Source organism: Cygnus olor (genome assembly GCF_009769625.2).
Source record: "Cygnus olor isolate bCygOlo1 chromosome W unlocalized genomic scaffold, bCygOlo1.pri.v2 SUPER_W5, whole genome shotgun sequence".
Classification (NCBI taxonomy): domain Eukaryota; kingdom Metazoa; phylum Chordata; class Aves; order Anseriformes; family Anatidae; genus Cygnus; species Cygnus olor.
Genome location: NW_024429076.1, coordinates 1,209,115 through 1,221,751, shown reverse-complemented (window position 1 = coordinate 1,221,751; position 12,637 = coordinate 1,209,115). Strand labels below are relative to the sequence as shown.

At 37.9% G+C, this 12,637-nt stretch overlaps 1 protein-coding gene across 5 annotated transcripts in view; it reads left to right on the top strand.

Moving 5' to 3' along the window:
• LOC121062976 (ras GTPase-activating protein 1) overlaps positions 1-12,637 on the top strand; it is a 96,871-nt gene that overhangs the window by 80,505 nt on the left and 3,729 nt on the right. For 2 of the 5 annotated variants that reach the window (XM_040543281.1, XM_040543282.1), the window contains exons 20-24: positions 1,304-1,390; positions 4,642-4,709; positions 9,211-9,299; positions 11,005-11,082; positions 12,334-12,468. In XM_040543281.1, the coding sequence (XP_040399215.1) occupies positions 1,304-1,390; positions 4,642-4,709; positions 9,211-9,299; positions 11,005-11,082; positions 12,334-12,468 (457 nt within the window). Of the gene's footprint in view, positions 1-1,303; positions 1,391-1,483; positions 1,562-4,641; positions 4,710-9,210; positions 9,300-11,004; positions 11,083-12,333; positions 12,469-12,637 lie in introns of those variants that run through there. The other 3 variants (XR_005815769.1, XR_005815770.1, XR_005815771.1) reach the window with 3 other exon arrangements.

The window sequence follows — 12,637 nt, the reverse complement described above, 5'->3', positions numbered from 1 at the left end:
CCATTTGTCTTCCCAAGTAACTTTTTGTTTGCTGAGACTCTGCTTTCTAGGATGTAGGTGGACATCTGCCTGCGGAGTGGAACTAGTGAATGAATTCCTTATTTTTCTTTGCTTGCATGCACAGCTTTTGCTTCACCTTTTAAACTGGTTTTATCTTGACCTATGAATTTTTCTCCCGTTTGCCCTTCTTATTCTCTCCCCCATCCTGCACAGAGGGAGTGAGCAAGTGATTAGCTGCTGGCTAGGATCAACCCACCACAGAATTTTAGAGCAGCACAGAAGTTTCTTTTGTGTTGGTGAAGAAAAGATTAAGCATTAAAAGTTGTATTTTTTTAAAGGGGAAAACTATTGCTTAACTACCTTTAAACACTTAAAATGTATTTATGGAAACAAATTGTTATTCTTTCAGTTAAAAAGTGGGAAAACAAAAACAAAGCAAAAAAAAAGCAACAAAATTATTATAAAACATTTTAAGCCACATATGAATAATCAGAATCTGACTTGCACAAATAGAATTGTGTATTAGTCAAGGACTCTGCCATTTGTATATGGACTGTCATAGCAGATGTTAAATTAATGTAAAGCTTATGTCTGTGTCCTGGTTTTGGCTAGGATGGAGTTAATTTTAGTCCTAATAGTTGGTATAGTGCTGTGATTTGGATTTAGGATGATGATAATGCTGATAACACACTGATGTTTTAGTTGTTGCAAAGCAGTGCTTACACAGAGTCACGGACTTTTCAGCTCCTCATACTGCCCTGCCAGCAAGGAGGCTGGGAGTGCACAAGACTTTGGGAGGGGAGAGAACCAGGACAGCTGACCCAAACTGGCCAAAGGGGTATTCCATACCATCTGACGTCATGCTGAACAATTAATATGGGGTGGCTGGCCGGGGGGGACACCACTGCTCAGGGATGGAATGGGTATCGGTCAGCAAGTGGTAAGCAATTGCATTGTGCATCACTTGCTTTCTACATTATTATTGTAATTATTATCATAATCTTTATTATTATTTCTCTTCCTTTTCTGTCCTATTAAACTGTCTTTATCTCAATCCACAAGTGTTTACTTTTTTTTCTCTCCCGATTCTCTCCCCCATCCCAGTGGGAGGTGTGTGGGGATGTGAACGGCTGTGTGGTGCTTAGCTGCTTGCCGGGTTAAACCACAACAGTCTGAATAATAAATCTATCATTGATAATAATTCTGCATTAAGCAGGAGGTTGGACATAGATACAGCTTCTGAACAGCTTTTTTAATTGCGAAGTTTTTTAATGGAGTGAGTAACTGGCTATTATTTTTACAGGACATTGAGGTATATTTATGGATGTTTGCAGAAGTCTGTTCAAAACAAATGGCCAACTAATACCACAATGAGAACAAGAGTTGTTAGGTACGTTACTTGTCATTTTGTTCTAAGTTGAAAATAATCTTTTAACGTCTCATTATTTTCACACTTCAGTGTATTTATATATTTTTCTTTCAGTGCCAATTCTTTATAGCACTTACATGGGTTACAACATTATTTAAGATGATGGTGCTGGGGCATGATATCCCAATTAAGGTTTGAGAGCTTGCTAGATTTAGTCATGCTGTTAGAACCTTTGCTAGAAGTATAGTATAGAGTTCAGTATAGCTTTACTTAATAGCTTTAACTTAGAACTTACTTTTGCATTTTATGATTTTACAAACTAATCTAAAATATTGATTTCCTTTTTCATGTTGGGAAAGAGAAAAACTTATCTCAAAGTGATAGTTAACCTTCGTGGTACCTCTAGAGAGCAGTGGCCTCTGAAGATGATGTTCCTGTTATATGCCATCTGGGAGAATCATGCCTTTTCCAGGAACTCCTGTTTAGTGCATCTTACACATTAAGATGAATATCCTTTAAAATGCAGACCCAACATAAAGAAACTAATATCTTCTCAGAAAGATTATTGGACTGTCATTAGATTTCACTGAGGTATTATCTGCATTGTAATATATATAGCTCTCTGAATCAGTGAAGGTTCCCAGTGCTGATCACTCAGAATCAACAGTGTTCATTTCTGCAAATATGTAATTCTATGGTGCCTAAGTTTTGTTCCATTTCTCTGCTCCAGCCCAGTCATGTTGAAATATTCTAGAACTTGTGTAAACATGTTGCAGGCTACTCAACCTGCCTTCTCTGAACTGGCAATGAGTACAAAAACTCCAGTCTGTGTTCATAAACCAATTGAATAATTAGTTCTTCCTTTAACACTGGTCGGTTGCCAGCCAGTGCAGGTCAAAAATCTTTGACAAAGATGAGGTCTTGGCACTGTCTTTCTAAATGATACTAGAGGTGTAAGGGTATCAGAGATGCATCTCTTCTATGTTTGCTTTAGCTTTTTTTTTTTCAAGCCTAGCTTGATAGTAGACTAGCATCTGTCACTGATAATGATTTGCTGAGATTAATCTCTTATTGAACAGTCTTTCAGATGATTTGTCATTGGCTCTTTTTTATCACTGACTTATGTCATTCGCCATCCCATGGAGGGGGGAGGGGGATTGCCTTCAAATTGAGGCTGCTCTTATCAGAGGTGTTGGGACTAGCCTATTCCAAGGGTGTAGAACTTAAAAGCAAATACCATGTCTCTCTGTTCCTCCCTAACTCCAGAGACTGCCATGTGTCTTAAGGGGATACATCTGTCATTAAGAATTTTCCTGGGGTCTCTGCTGGATGCTATAAATACTGGCTCCCTTTCACATCACCTTAGCCTTCATAAGTGGATACTTGTGACTTGTCTCTAGAGTACAGTTTCTTGCAGCTTCCGGTGAAGAATATTATCTTTTATTGTACTGGTTTTGGTCCAATAAAGATTATGTATTCAGAGACAGGTGGGCATTTTTAAAGTGTCTGGGTAGCTTCCCTTCTATATCATTCAAAAAGTGCTGCCATTTCTGTCTGATTGTAAAAGCCCATGTGTAGGTATCAACTCATTCTTAATTTAGTTTGACAGGTATAAGAAGCACCAAATCTTCTGTATCTGCAAGGTCTATCTTAGGTTCATACCCCAGTTTACAGAATCACAGAATGGCCAAGGTTGGAAGGGACCTCTGAAGATCATCTAGTCCAACCCCCCCGCCAATCAGGATCACCTAGAGCACATTGCACAGGATGGCATCCAGGCGGGTTTTGAATTTCTCCAGAGAAGGAGACTCCACAACCTCTCTGGGCAACCTGTTCCAGTGCTCTGTCGCCCTCACAGTAAAGAAGTGCCCTCTCATATTCATCCGGAATATCGTGCTGTGCTTCAGTTTGTGCCCGTTCCCTCTTGTCCTCTCGCTGGGCACAACTGAAAAGAGACTGGCTCCATCCTCTCAACACCCTCCCCTCAGATACTGATACACATTAATGAGGTCTCCCCTCAGTCTTCTCTTTTCCAGGCTAAACAGGCCCGGTTCTTTCAGCCTGTCCTCGTATGACAGGTGCTCCAGTCCTCTAATCATCTTAGTAGCCCTCCTCTGGACTCACTCCAGTAGTTCTGTGTCCCTCTTGTACTGGGTTGTCTTCAACTTCAGGCCATCTAAAAAAGAAATTGGTGCATGTTCTACGACTTCAAAATTATTTACTTCCTCATAGCTTCAAGTACATTCCATAGAAAATATTTTTGTTTCACACTGAGCCAGGACTTTTTTGTCATCCTGTAATCCATGGTTCTTGGAGAAATAGGAAACTTCTATAACACTATGTCTTGGACAGACAGAAGGTGTGTTAACCCTACCGGTACGTATCACTTCTGAGTAATTGGGGACAATGCCATCACTGTGTACTTATCAATAAGCAAGATATTGCAAGGTCCTCTTCCCTTTTTTTTTTTTTTAAGTGGTCAGGCTTTAGTATTGCTGTAGTGAAAAAGCAGTCTGTTGGTAGTGTACCCTGAACAAAACAAGAGATGAGTTAAATAGCTTTAGTTGGTCTATATGTCACTTCATTTTATAGCAATCTTCTAGAATCACAGTTAACCTCAGATGGATATTTTTTACTTTAACAGCTGTCAACAGAAAGTTAGATTTTTCTCATGCTAAACTAAAGGCTTTTTTGGGTTTCTGTTAAGTTTCTAGTTCTGCAAACTGAGCGCTTTTCTCCAGCTTTTCCAGAAAGTAGCTGATCTAGGATAATAATGTACTGTTATCAGTATATGGCTCAGTTTAACCTGAAATAAGGCTATGTTGCTGCCAAAAAAGAGGTTCTGTTCTGACTGCACTCTTGCTTTCCTTACATTGGCTTGGGGGAGCAAGTGGCTACAGGTTCAATTACTTGTAGACAGTGGAACACTTTTGGGAGGTAGGAGACCAAGTTTTCCTCCTTCTTAAAGCCAGTGCAGTCTTACACCACAGACATCAGTATGGCTTTACAGTTAAGCTTTTCCCAAGTGATTTCAGAGGTTCACCTTAATTGGGAAATCAATATGCCTGGTTTTATTTCATTTTTTTTATAAAAGTTGAAATCATAACAAGACATTCATAATTAACAAACATTTTCATGAGGGTGCAGGCTGGTTGTTTGTCACCTGTCTCAAAAAGGTTTCCACATTGACTTAAATGCTTAAAGACTACATACTTTTACATTAATTTTTTAACTTCATTATTGAACAAAATACAATTTTCTTCCCATTTCAGTGGCTTTGTTTTTCTTCGACTGATTTGTCCTGCTATACTGAACCCAAGGATGTTTAATATCATCTCAGGTGACTATGCTTCAGATTAAATCCATGCTTTATGTAGTAATAGGCATGAACTTACTTTAGTGCCTAATTTAACAAAATATGAATTCTTTTGAACACTGTGTCCAAAGCTATGTTATCCATATTAATTGACTGACTTTCTCACTAAGGGACCCAGCACATGGTTTTTACTCTCAAAGGTTAGACAGTGTTTATTCCCAAGGTCTTGTTTTAAAGTCATGTCCAGTCCCCCCGTCTCCGCAAAAAAACTGTTGATATTTAAAAGATATAATATTGAACTCTTACTTTAGCAGTGTGTAATATATTTGGGGGGGGACGAGGGGGGGATGACACACAATACGACACGACCAAAACAACAGCAAAAAGCCACAAACACATCTCTTAAATCAACAAGATCTATAAAGTTGAAAAAGTCTGCAGAGCCTGGAATACATTTATGAACCTAAAAAAATATGCTTGAGTAATTTGTCTGACATTTTTGCTTAAATAACTTCTAGAAGTTGGAGAAGTCTCTACTTTGAGTCATTAAGTACAGTCAGTCTCAAGTAAGGAATCTTAAATATGAGAGGTATAGTAGTATGTAAGAAGAGTGTGTTGTGCGGACTTACGATAGTAATCTTGTTTGTCAAAGGCCATACTTAGGCAAGCCAATAAGAACCATTAAACCAAATGTTAAAGTGTTGCATAAAGAAAGCGTTACCTGTTTTTTTGATGCTTTCTTTGTAGTGTCTATATCAGTAAATAAAACAGTGACAGGGACTATTCCTTTGCTAGAACAGCATTGTGAAATTGCTATACTGGTCTGTGGCAGGATTCTGGCCGATATTGGATAGCATTCTCCTAAACAGTTCTTAGGTGTGATTTGGGTGTTCACATGCATCAGAGAACCATGTCTGACATGGTTGGCATGGGGCTGCTGTGAAGCTTTAAGGGTCAGGACACAGATTCTTCCATGGCGGTTGGCTTAAGCACCTAGAAATATCTCTGGGCTTTTTAACTTAAATGTAGTTGAAGTCTTACAGATGCAACAACTACTGTGTGTGTTATTGTTATTCTAGACATAATGCTGTGTTGAAGGGATTTCAGGTTTTTAAGTTTTGCTGTATTCCTTGTGTGAGAGGAAGAAAGGAAAGGCATTAAAACTACTGGTGGGAAAACCATAGTACTAAAATATTGGGATATCTGAGTTCTGTAGTTTTAAAAAGTTTGCATATGTTATACTTCATCCATACCCTTTTTTTTGCTAGTCGGTTGAGGGAAGTGATTGTCCCGCTCTACTCTGCACTGGTGCGGCCTCACCTCGAGTACTGTGTGCAGTTCTGGGCACCACAGTACAAAAAGGACGTAAAACTGTTGGAGAGTGTCCAGAGAAGGGCTACAAAGATGGTGAAGGGCCTAGAGGGGAAGACATATGAGGAGCAGCTGAGGTCACTTGGCCTGTTCAGCCTGGAAAAGAGGAGGCTGAGGGGGGACCTCATCACGGTCTACATCTTCCTCGCGAGGGGGAGTGGAGGAGAAGGCGTCGATCTATTCTCTTTAGTCACCAGTGATAGGACCCGAGGGAATGGAGTCAAGCTGAGGCAGGGGAGGTTTAGGCTAGACATCAGGAAGAGGTTCTTCACTGAGCGGGTTGTCGCACACTGGAACAGGCTCCCCAGGGAAGTAGTCACTGCACCAAGCCTGTTGGAGTTTAAGAAGCGATTGGACTGTGCACTTAGTCACATGGTCTGAATTTTTGGGTAGACCTGTGTGGTGCCAGGAGTTGGACTCGATGATCCTTATGGGTCCTTTCCAACTCGGGATATTCTATGAGTCTATGATTCTATGATTTTTTATTTTGCATACTAAGTAAGTATGCAGATGGCACTAAATTAGGAGGAGCTGTTGACTCCCTTGAGGGTAGAGAGGACTTGCAGAGAGATCTTGACAAATTAGATGGTTGGGCAATCACCAACCACATGGAATTTAACAAGAGAAAATGCTGGATTCTGGACCTGGGATGGGGCAACCCTGGATATATATAAAGACTGGGGGACAAGAGGCTGGAGAACCTTTCATCTCCAGAGGGCGATCTGAGGGTTCTAGTTGACAGCAAGTTGAATATGAGAATATGAATATAAGTTGAAGAGTGTGCCCTGGCAGCCAAAAGGGCCAACCGTATCCTGGGGTGCATTAAGCACAGTATAGCTAACCAGTCAAGGGAAGTGATTGTCCCACTCTACTCTGTGCTGGTGCAGCCTCACCTTGAGTACTACGTACAGTTTTGGGCGCCACAGTGTAATAAGTGTATAAACCTATTAGAGTGTGTCCAAAGGAGGGTAACAAAGATGGTGAAGGGTCTAGAGGGTAAGACGTATAAGGAGTAGCTGAAGTCCTTTGGTTTGTTAAGCTTAGAGAAGAGACTGAGGGGTGACCTCATCACGGTCTACAACTTCCTCACGAGGGGAAGCTGAGGGGGAGGCACTGATCTCTTCTCTCTGGTGACCAGTGATAGGACCCGAGGGAATGGCATGAAGCTGTGACAGGGGAGGTTCAGGTTGGATACTGGGAAAAGGTTCTTCACTGGGAGGGTGGTTGGGCACTGGAATAGGTTCCCCAGGGAAATGACCATGGCATCGAGCCTGTCAGAGTTCAAGAATCATTTATATAGTGTTCTCAAACATATAGTTTGATTTTGGGGTTGTTCCTGTGTGGAGCCAGGAGTTGGACTTAATGATCCTTGTGGGTCCCTTCCAACTCAGGACATTCTTTGACTCTATTCTATGATTTTTCCCTTTATTTGGCGAAGATCATACTAACCTAGAGAGCATTTGGTTTGCAGTAGCCATTGTTTTTTCTCCTTCTCTCCATAACACTTCCTAAATTTTACCAGTAAAATGCTGATTTGGAAATAGGAAGAAATCAGAAATCACTTGTGTCAGAAACACTTTTTGGGAGAATACTTTTCCTTTTCCCCCTTTATAGGTAGTTTTTTAGACCACGTAACATTTTCTGTCCTCTCTCTATACTGAATGAGGCCTGAGTCAGTCCAAAAGTTCCTTTCACCTTGTAATGATTTTCATACAGGCTTTGACAAAAGCATTTAAGAACCATTGCCTGGTACATGGTGATCCTTTCTTTAGTATTTTTTATCATCTTCAGATTTGTGAGTTATGTATTTTCGAACTTGGGGACTACATTGAAACCACTATGTCTTAAGCTGTAAATGGAGTTGTTATCCAGTAATTTGTGTTATCCCTTTAAAGCTTGTCTGTAAATTATTAGTCCTGTTCAGAAGTCCAGCTAATATTCTCAACTATCGCTAAGGTAAACTTACAGACTCTATATAGGGTTGTTAGAGCTGTTCAAAAAAAAGGGGGCTCTTTCTTTTTGGGGCAAAGCTTCTAACATACTTTTTCCTGTAATAAGGAAAAAAAATATATTCTGAAATCTGCATGTATAGATAGAGTTCAGTTTCAGTAGCAATGTGCCTGTTCTATCATCTGAACTACTGTTCTGAAAAATATTGAAAAAGTTAATTCCTTTGTTTCAAACTTGATTTTTTAAAAAGAATACTCTTCTTTAGATCAATTATCTTCATCTTGAAGTTCCCAATTCTAAGGCTAGTAATGTTTTCCAGAATTGCTTCTTCGAAAGGATGTCTAGCACTAGATGCTATGAACAGCTGAGATTAGTTGCATTAGTGCCTCAGTCTAAGCTCCAGCTAGGCCTAAAAAGTTTGAACTTAATTGCAGTGCTGAGTAGGGTAGGGAGCAGGAAGACAGAGCATCAAAAGATGCGGACAGACAATGAACAGTATATAGTATTCTTATGAAGTACTGCAAAATTTAGAGTTTATGTAATAATTGTGTTAGTTTTGGAACACTTAAATGGGCAGTAAGCAGAAAGCCAAATTTGACTATAACTGTTTATAAAAACAACAACAAAAAACCGAACCTACACTTAACACTAATCTTAGTTTAAAACCAGAAGCAATAGTAGCAGGATATTCTTGCATTTGATTTGTACAGTAAATTACTATGCTTTCATGCAAATACAAACCAGGACTGCATGCAATCTTTAGTCTATTTTCCCTGTACTAGTAATTTCCCATATAATTTGCATAACAATGCAGGACCCACTTATGTGTGTATGGATAAATAAAGAAAAGGGTAAAATCAATTATTATATCCTAAGAACAAATAATCCTCCTTTTAACAGAGTTGCTTTATTTTTTTTTTTTGTGAAAAGACTTTCCACTTAATTCATAGAACTTCTGTTAACCTAAGGCTTCTGAGGAACACTTTCTTACTTTGTTCTGTAAGCAACTAGTACAGAAAGTCAGATATGCATATTAATTTTTGTGGACATAATTACTAAAAAAACAAGTTTTACTTGACCATGACAACATTCAAATTATTTAATTCCATGATAAAAACAAATTGGAGAAGAGATTAACTTTCATGTGACTGCTGGTAGTTTTAAATTAAATGGCCAGTAACTCTCTGCTTTCTATTTCTGTCAGATTCTCCTTCCCCTACTGCTGCAAGAACGTTGACACTGGTCGCCAAGTCTGTGCAAAATTTAGCAAATCTGGTTGAGTTTGGAGCTAAGGTGAATATAATTCTATACAGAACAGCCTAGAACTGCACTGTCAATACATTTCAATGTTCCTGTTTAATACAGGCAAAAATCTATTGCTGTTTGGTTGTACAAAGCCTAACGTGTGACCTGGGTGTCTTCATCAGCAAGGAGACCTTGTTCCTGCAGTTCATCCAATCCTCTTCAGTTTGAGCTCAACAGGGAGCTAATTTAAACTAGAGCAGTAGCATAAAGTCTGTCTGCATTGGGAAGAGGAATCAATCATTTTGAGAATGAATCATCTAGAAATTTGTGTGAATGGTTTGGTGCATACCATGAGGATTTTGAATCTGGTAGTATGAACAACAGAAATAGTCTGTTAAAATAATTGATGAACCAATGACCATACTAGTAGGTGTTATAGAGTGTAATGCAACCATATTTTCATTCTATGAGAATGGATAAACTCAGACATTTGTTCCAAAGACAACAATGGAAGTAGTGGACTGTTTTGTCTGTCAGTGACCAAAATGGTAGCAGTCATATCCTAGTATTTTTGGTGTTGGAGTTGGAAAAGTAGGAGAGGAGAGGCAGGCAGCCATCCCTCTGCAAAGAAAACAGCTATGTAATGGTAAAATGGGTAAATTTTCTTTAGGAATATCCATATCAAAAAGACAACTGAGAAATGCTGAAGCAGAAATCTGTGATTAGAAAGAATCTGTTCAAGAAAGGTGTATCATCTGCCTTAAGTAGATGATAGCAGACTTTTTTGCATTTCCACTGATTATTTGATGTCAAAAAGGGGAGACATCTTTCAGTAATATTGGTATGCCTCTGTACAGAACCTTAAAAGAAAATGGATATAGAATGTATTTTATAGAATATATGTAATAATTCACTTTCAAATTGAGATCATGTAATAATTCTCTTTCAAACTAAGACCAATCAGGAAGAAACATCCAGATGGATATAGAGTATTTAATTCTGAAACAAATGAATAACTGTCAACCTGTCCATCTGCACCACACACACCCCCCACACACACGCACACTTTTGCTCTACTTATTCCTTAGAGTGGCATTTTTCTATTGGTACAGCATTTTGAAACACCACTTTTATTTGTACTCATCTTCATATTGCATGACATAATTTTGTAAATCAGTTTTACAAGTTACACCAAAAAGCCTCAGCTTTTAATAAAGTCTCTATTGCATCACTAAAAGAATGCCAGCAGTAACTGGTCTGTTCTGGTTCCCAAGCCTCAGCTTGGTTGAACAATACATTTGTTGACGTAAGCATAATGAAAGATAGTGAGTTCAGGCTGCCATTATAAAGCTGCTTGTTTGACACTCGCAAGTTGGAATGTAAGCATTAATGGAAGAACAAGAAGGAGGGCACTTATTTCCAGATGTCACCTCTGAAAGTTGTTGTTTGTTTTTGTTTTTTTTTGAAGCTATGTATTGGAGAAATGTCCATCTTGAAATTTTAAATTTCTGAAATATTTGTGTCACTGTGCCTATATAAACAATTTCAGAATACATCTGGAATACAAAAAAAAAAAGTGTAGTATTTTGACTGCTGGTACACCAGTCATTATAAATTCACTTGAAAAAATAAAATTACTCCAGATGACACATTTGTGTTTTGTAGTGTCACATCTCTGATGACAATGCATTCACTTTAGATATGACTAAATTGATATTGATTTGTTCTAATAAATACTTTTAAAAATTACTAGGAGCCATATATGGAGGGGGTAAATCCATTCATCAAGAGTAACAAACACCGTATGATCATGTTCTTAGATGAACTTGGGGTAAGTTCTTTTTTTTTAAAAAAAATCTTTTTAATCTATTGGAAGCTATTGGAATATGCATAGCAACATCATAAATGAAAATTCTTTGCAGTTCTTAACTAGCTCAAATGCATCATCTTCCACACAATTTTGAATGCTTGCTACTGAAAAACTTCTTATCCATGTTTAGGAACTGCGGATTGCTCTTGGCCTGTTGCACAGAATTAAAACCATCAAATGTCTTGGGGGGATGGAATCATTTAGCATTGCTGTATACATGAGATCTATTTGAGCTTTTCCCTGAAGATTAGGGCTTTTGGCCAAAATTACCCTTCTTTTATATTTTAACTACCCTTCTTTTATATTTTATAACAAATTACATGTAAGAATTTGTTTTATGGTTTTGACCAGACATCTAAAAAAAGATGGTTTTTTTTAAAAAAAAGTATTATATTCAGTTGTAGTTATACATTACCGAATGTGTCTCTGCATGTATTCTAGATCTTGTATTTTAAAAGAAAATAATAATTGCAGTTCACTTCAAAACTGTTACTGTTTTGTATATGGTAGCTATAATAAGAGTACAGAGCTCATGTTTGTGCATATGTCTATATATGTGTGTATGTGTGTATATATATGTATGCGTTTAAATTGAGAATTTGTTTTAAAAATTAAGATGAAAGAAATGTGCCTGGCTTCCTGAATTGATCCATTAAGTGGCCTAGAAGACACAGCAGAATATTTTGATAATCTATAAGAATGAGTGTTTGAAGCATGTCAATTAGATCAATTGCCATATGTCACCTTTTTCTGGTTAAATGGCAACTTCTTACATACATTATGATATACTGTTTTTTTCTTTAAATGACAGATTCAATACAAGGACTCTGAAAACTTCATTTTTAAGATAACTGATTAATCTACTGTTGTAATATGAATCTCTGTTCTCAGTATCTTTCTGGTCAGCTTAGAGGCAGCATAGCAACATCAGACCTTTTAGTAGAACCCTCCTACTAGGAATAGGAATTGCTGTTTATTTATTAATCACTCCACGTGAAATGTGTAACCATAATTAAAATGTCTTTGTTAAATATATGTTTGTGGAGAGAAGGAAATATATAATTTGTATTATATAAAATGAGCAAGAAAACTTAATTGTGAAGAAAAACATTACAGTACTTGTTTGCAGTATTGAAACAACTGTAGAACAGTAATTTCCAGTATGCCTGGGTACTCACCATTCTAAGTCTGCTCTCATAATTTTTGTTAAAGAATGTTCCTGAGCTTCCAGACACTACAGAACACTCTAGAACTGATTTATCACGTTATCTGGCAGCCTTGCATGAGATGTGTGTGGCACATTCAGATGAACTTCGGACACTCAGTAATGAGCGAGGTGTAATGCAGGTAAACTACAATGGTTAACAAAAATCATAAGTCTTGAGTTATTGCTTAATATCATGATTCTTTTGTAATATTTCTGGTCAGTAGTGTGAGTGATAAAAGTTGTAATATGTACTTTTCACAAGGAAGTAGGTAGCTGTAAAGGTAAATGGCTGGTTTTGGCTGGGATAAT